At 44.6% G+C, this 6,716-nt stretch overlaps 1 protein-coding gene across 1 annotated transcript; it reads right to left on the bottom strand.

Annotated features, from left to right (window-relative positions):
* Nucleotides 1-469: 469 nt before the first annotated feature.
* SEC13 (SEC13 homolog, nuclear pore and COPII coat complex component) lies at nucleotides 470-6,712 on the bottom strand (the record flags this gene model as incomplete). Its single annotated transcript, XM_035889463.1, has 8 exons — nucleotides 470-1,322; nucleotides 1,741-1,887; nucleotides 2,698-2,818; nucleotides 3,336-3,469; nucleotides 4,282-4,415; nucleotides 5,103-5,254; nucleotides 5,717-5,832; nucleotides 6,617-6,712. Coding segments are annotated over 8 exons (1,011 nt in total), but the record flags the coding sequence as incomplete, so codon positions are not given.
* Between the last annotated feature and the right edge of the window lie 4 nt (nucleotides 6,713-6,716).

The raw sequence follows: 6,716 nt of genomic DNA, 5'->3' as shown, positions 1-6,716 counted from the left end.
CCCTTTCCTAGAAAAACAAACTTCATTTTGTGATTGTTATCTCGACTGTGCCAAAACAAAGACTGTGCCTAGGAAGCACTGCCTTGGAGAAGGAGGAAGGCTGTGAATTGTTCACTTGTGTTGCTTGAGTGCAACTGCAGCATAAAGGGAAAATATGACCTTTACGTACTTTTTCTCTTGGAGGGGAAGAGTGCTTCAGCTTTTAGCTGAAGGTATACTAAAATCTGGTTTATTTGAGCCTAATATACTTGCCTGAAGTGTAATAGCACATAAGTTTAACTGAAGGCAAAAATTTGTTCTTTTGTACACTATGTACAGTGTTAGTCTCCATTGGACCAATACCTTTCCAGCTATTACAAAGCCAATACCATGGATGGGAGGACAACATGACCGTGGCTTGGCTGAAGGTGGAGTGTAGACAGCCCCGACAAGGCCCCTGTGAAAGGTTATTAAACACAGCACACCAGGCTTTAACCAATAGGACTTTATTCTGTTGGTATCTCAACAAAGAAAAACCTGAGGTACAGTACAGAAGTGTGGCTGAAAAAAAAAATCTTCAAATTATGGTTTGATTTACTGATGTTGGTTAAATAACCAACTTTGAGATTACTGTAAAGCAAGAGACATATGCACTCCACTACTCCTTTCCATCTTCAGGAAAGCACAGAGACTTCCACCTCTCCAAGCACACTATTTTCAGGAAGACCTAAGCACCACTTCACTACTACCAGAAGGGCTAGTGGGCACGCTGTCATCTAATGCTGAAAACTCCACCAGCCCTTCCCCTCACCTGAAACAAAGTTCTGGCTTTTGAAGGGACAGAATATTTGTCCCCTTGCACAAAGGAGTTCACACCTCACCACTAAGATAGCTTCCTCCTGTTCCTACTCAAGTGCTTGAAGTCTGACCACAGCATATCCAATTAAATTTGATCCCTAAAGCAGGGTACAATTTCTACAGCATCAAGGAGTAGTATAAGGCACAGTACTTTGCTATGCTCTTTACCTTCAATTTAAGGGAATGTCAATTAAGCTTGATTATCAACATATTGTAGCCTCCCAGTAATAGTTACAGAGTGCTCATAAAATTGTTTAATTGTTGTTTCCCATGTTTGTGTCCAGTTTAGATAAAATCAGTTCTCATCCGGTTCAAGAAACATTGCAAATCAGGTATAGTGATCACTTGTTGCAGCTGGAACATTCGCTCGTGCATCACTGCTCATTCTGCTGCCCCTCTGTAACGGCAGACACCCCTCCTTGGCCCTTGTTGACATCGCTGATACATGCCCACAGTCCGTCTACGGATTCCTTCCATAGCGTGACCTCAAAAACAGATTAGGAAGAAGTTTCAGCCTTAACACATTCTCAGTTTCCCATTTCTTTGCAACCATCACGTCACTAGTTTGGTGACAGTCTACAGTTACAGACGTCAAGTTATTTGTTGCCGTATACTAAATAATCACCCAGTGGTAAAGGCAGAGTATGTAAAGTCTGCTGTTGGTACCCTACAAAATAAAGTTAAGCCTGCATTTCTGGTGTCCAGTAAGGACTAAGAATGCAGTGCAAGTAGTTTGCCAAAGGTTAGGGTCTTCTTCCCCTTTTGATAAAACAAAAAAAAAATTCACTGTGACAGCAAAGGCAATCTACAACAGTCTTAACTTCAGCAAAACTGACAACAGCCTATCTCAGCTCTTCGGAAAACATGGCATGCAGGAGTAAAAGCCAAGGCCGCAATACTCACTTTATTGTCTCCTCCAGACACTGCAAGAATATTTGCAGTAATGGACCAGCTCACATGCCAGACAACATCATTGAACTTGTGCAGCAGCTTTGGTGACCATGAATTTCCAGAGGCATCATCACATGTCCAGATGAACACTCTGCCATCCTGCAAAAGCAAGCAGACCGAGGTGGTTGGACCACTAGTTACAGCACAGCAAAACCAACCCTGACTGTGCTTACGGCTACAATTCCAAATCACAGCTCCAGTATGGACCCTAGATGTGTTTACATGCATTTTTCCTCAACACAGCAAAGGGGCTGTTTTCTTACCATAGCTAAAGCAAGGTAGGAGTACAGCTTTCTGAAGGGAAAAACTACATGCAGAAGGTGACTTGCAAACACCAGAGAAGCGCTCCCAAAATACATATACATGAGCTGAATTATTCCCCAGAATGAGATTTTGCTTTCCAGTCCCATGGCAGCAAGTTAGCAGCTTACCAAGTAGCCTTCTTGCTACTAAAAAGAAGCATTAACAGAATTATTAGCAGCAAGAACACTACCATCAGTATGAAGGCTGAGGACATCAGAGCTGATTAAGAATGCCAGTTATTAGAAAACAGTATTTTTCCCTGGAAGTTCAGTGAATTTGATCCAGAGACATTAAAATACAACTTCAGTTTGAAGGTCTTTCTCACAGTGAGACCATCCAGCTCACCATTTTCAGAATAGAAGATAGTCTTTGGTACAGACAAACACACACACACCCCCCTTTGTCCAGAAATGCTTCCACTGGGCTTCCGAGTTTGGGAGGAATGGGAACCAAAGGCTCTTATGCACAGACCCAGATGTAGCAAAGGATTGCCAAGAGGACCTGTTACAGCAGTTCTATCCTTACTATTCCCTTACTTCCTTCCCCTTTTCTCTAGCAAACGGAAGCGAGGGCATTGAGAGCCTGTCACTCCAGCAGAAGTCTCACCTGTGAGCAGCTAGCAATGGTACTTGTTGGCAAACCTATGGATGGAGCCCAGGCTACATCTCGAACCCAGTCACTGTGAGCCTCCAGCTTCTGCTCTTCTTTCCACTGACCGTCTTCTTCCCTGAAAACACATTTACCCAGTCAGAAGGGTGGCAGCAGCAGCCAGTCATATTTCTCATCTCCTGTTCTGGAAGCCTTTGGGTTTGTAGCTTTCAGGCTCCTGGTTTATCCAGGTAATAGAGAGCATAAGCGTTCCCCACTCTTCTCCAAAAGCTCTATGGCTTAAACTGACAAAATCCCTTCCAGGGGACAGAAAGCAGCATAGGCAAAAAGTATTTGATCTGCAGCTACTGTACAGAAATCCGCTGTTGTCCAAGTGGCAGAGGTAATAAAAAGCAATGAGAAAGCCACTTTCCAAGATAAGATCAAGCAGGGCTGACACAGATTGCCAGAACCAGGTGAGAGATTGTACATCACTAAGCTGCTTCCTTTTTTAAAGCACTTCTCTAAAACAGTAACTCAAAGATGAAAGCACAGAGACGCCAAAAACATTACTCGAGATACTAACAGGGACACTGAAAGACTATTAAAGGATATCAAGTTTCATAAGTTGTTAAGTCTGACAACAGAGCACTTACTTCCAGATCTTGACAAGGTTGTCGCAGCCACCAGATGCAAATCTTTTGATGTAGTTTGGTTTTTGACCAGATGGTTGTTCTATAAGGCTTCCTGGTACAACAGCTGGAGCCCAGCTAACCGCATTACATCCAATCTATTTAATGAAAAAATATCATTGTTAAAAGTTGCTTAATTTAAACAAATAAGTAAAAGCTGCTGAGGGGGCAAACGACATCTAACTTACTAATGGGGGGGCAGAGAATAAGACCATATTAGGAAAACGGGAGTCTTGCACAATGCTGGATGGATACAGGATGAGAAAGAAATTCAAGCACAGTCTAGCCTCATTAGAGCGCTTATTCCGAAAGCCTTAAGTAGCTAGGTAACTGTTTTATGCGCAAGTATCATCTTGGATATGTAAACAGTGGAGACAGAGATAAAAACTGAAAAGACACAAGACACGCAGTTGCTAAGATTTAGGAATGTGGGAGCAGAAGGAACCTGTGGGTTGGGAGCCCAATTTCCTTTTATTGAGAGTCGTTGCCGTTAGCTTATCAAATTCCGCTTAAGCAAAAATCTCCACTATTTTGGGAAAAACACGAGTGCTGCAGTTTTTCCAGCTTCAGTTTATTCACATTCAGTTTCTAGCAGTGTTCTTAGTACCGAAGCCATTTCCTACCAGGTAACTTCCAGCACTGTGTTTAACGACAATGCTTAATGAACAAGTATTATCAGTGCTGTTTAGCAACCTTCACATGTCTGGTTTTCTACTTCATTTTAGTGACTACAAAGTATACCCTCCCACTCTGGATTAATTTAAAACAAGTTATTCTTGATTCTGGAAAATGTTTCATGTCATTTCATTGTATTTCAGTATTTATCTTGTCTACAAGTTCTTTGAGGCATTGATGCAGTGCTCCTCTGTAGCTCCAAGAACCCTGTACTGCTCCAAAGGAACAGACTTACCGTATGTGCATTGCTGATCTTTTTGACTTCCCACTGCCCGTCACCCGTGTAACTCAACAACGAAATGGCCCCGTCAGAGCTCCCGCAGGCCAGGATCAATCCGTAGTCATGTGGTGCCCAGCAGACAGAATTCACTGCGAAGGGCGAGACAGACTGGATTACACACAGGGACTGCCTAGAACTGACCAACCCGTTCACTGACTGGTATTAGTGGAATAGTCTCTAAAAGCAAGCAGCCTTGAAAGCTAGGCATAAGAGTCTTCCCGTTCCTGAATTTCAGCAAAGCCAGTCAATTAACATTGCTTCCTGAATGACAGAAAACCGCCTTTATTTTTAGCACCCTTTTAGAATGAGAGCACCAAAAGAGCACTCTTAACCAGAGATTTAAAAGCTCTAACTATCCCCTGCAAGAGCAGAGAGCACTGCTGACTCTGCAACAAAAGCTGAATGGCAGAGTGTTTAAAGGCATAGTATTTAAAGCAACAAAACAAAGCTGGAGACTTCTCAGACCAATCACCCGAACAAAACGGTTCCCATTGTAAAACAGAATGCAACATGCTAAAATCCACCTTCCATCTTGTTTATTTGAAAGCTGATTTGTTTGTGCAAACATCGTATGAGTCGGGACAGAAGGCTGTCCAGCAACACGACATCAGGTAAATGTTCTGTTTGGGCTGACTAGATTTACTGTCTCTCCATTAAGTTATCCCCATCTGTTTGATAGAGGCTGGCTTTCTTCCTTAACACCAATGGATTTATTCTGGCCTTTCTGAATCCTCTCGTATCCCCAGTCTCGCTTCCCAGCTCCAGAACACACATACCTGAGGAGTCGTGCCCTGTGTACTCGTATGTCTTTTCCCAAGTGCCGTTTTCCTCCTTCCAGATAATGACCTTCCTGTCGTAGGAGCAGGAGGCCAAGATATTCCCATACATAGGATGAGCCCAGGCAACCTGCCACACGGGACCTTCATGCCTGCAGGGAACAACACTATTTGGAAAAGCTGAGAGAAACCCATTCCAACTGCGGCTCTTTCACAGCCGTCGCTACTGCACATCGGTGCTCTGCAAGCGATTAATGCAGCGACACGAGGAACATGAGGAAAGCGAAGATGAAAAACAGCACAGAGGACTGTCAGACAAAGCCACTGCCATCGAGAACGATTCCAAACGTTTATCCTTAGATTAGCAAGTAAGACTGTGAGTTTACTTCTTAAAAATTACAGGTGTCAAGTATTTAATGAATAGAAGAGTCCCAGTGTTATTTCTACCTGGCTCTCTGTGCCCCTCACAGCTCTGGAGAGTTGTTTGGCAACAACCAGCCACAGGAATTATTACCTCAGAGGAATTTACCAGGCATCTGATGGCACCAAGAGGGCAAAACAACAAAATATTAAATATTTCCACGGATTAAAATCTTCTGCTTACGACACTTTACCCTCTCAGGTCCGCAATGAGGATCTGCCCTCCATTCCGAACGTCAAAGATCTTCACGGACCTGTCCGAAGAACAGGTCGCCAGGCGAGTGCCATAGTAATCCATCTGAGCATCGTGCTGCAAGGCGATGAAGAAGCTGCCGTCAGCGCGTGCGAGTGCTGCTTTGTTAACAGATCGTGTAACTTTTAAAGGCAGCTGTAAGAGTTGTGAACAGACGACCGAGTCCCAGCATGACGGGTTAAAAAGGACAGCTTTGAACAGCCCCGACAAGCCCGCAAGGCGTCATTTCCCCCCCCTGCTCTTCTCAGTAACTGCACAAACGTTGGCAGCAGTAATCTAGAGAACGCACAGCATTTTCAGGACAGCACAAGAAATTACTGCCACTGACCATACAGCCTTGACCAGTTATGTATTTTTGTTTAAGATGTAAAGTGGATGCAAGAACACTGACATCTCTTATTTGTGTGCGGATCGTCATTACTTAAGCGGGCTCTTTGCTTCTACGAATTACTTTGGAATGTTTCCTCCTACCCGCACGTATGCATCTGCTCCCAGAAACATCCACAAAGGAAAATCACTCTCATCTGCTGAAGTTCTGTACCATTTAGCATGCGCATACACATTGTTTCATGCAAACAAGCAGCAATAAGGCCTAGGCATGAAAACTAAAGTTTTAAATCATTTATCCTCCTCGCAGTAGCTACGTTTTCCTGTCCACGTGGTATGAAACAGCGCTACCAGCGCTTCAGACGGCATTCTCCACCTAAAATCCCACGGGCATCGTTCGGTACAGGTACGCAGACCGTGTGCCTCGCCCCTCGGGAGGTGTTAAGGCCGGAGGGCGCGGCCAGCAGAGCCCGGCGGTGGCTCTGCTCGCGAGCGGCGGCCCCCGCGCACTTACGATCATGTCCTCGTGCGAGGTGTCCACCGTGTTGATCACCGAGACCTGCGGGGGGAGGAGGCGATCAAACAAGCCGGCCGCACCCCAAAGCCGGCAACGC

This window comes from Egretta garzetta, unplaced genomic scaffold, assembly GCF_000687185.1.
Source record: "Egretta garzetta isolate BGI_Z169 unplaced genomic scaffold, ASM68718v1 scaffold332, whole genome shotgun sequence".
Lineage (NCBI taxonomy): Eukaryota > Metazoa > Chordata > Aves > Pelecaniformes > Ardeidae > Egretta > Egretta garzetta.
This window is presented reverse-complemented; position numbering and strand designations above follow the sequence as displayed.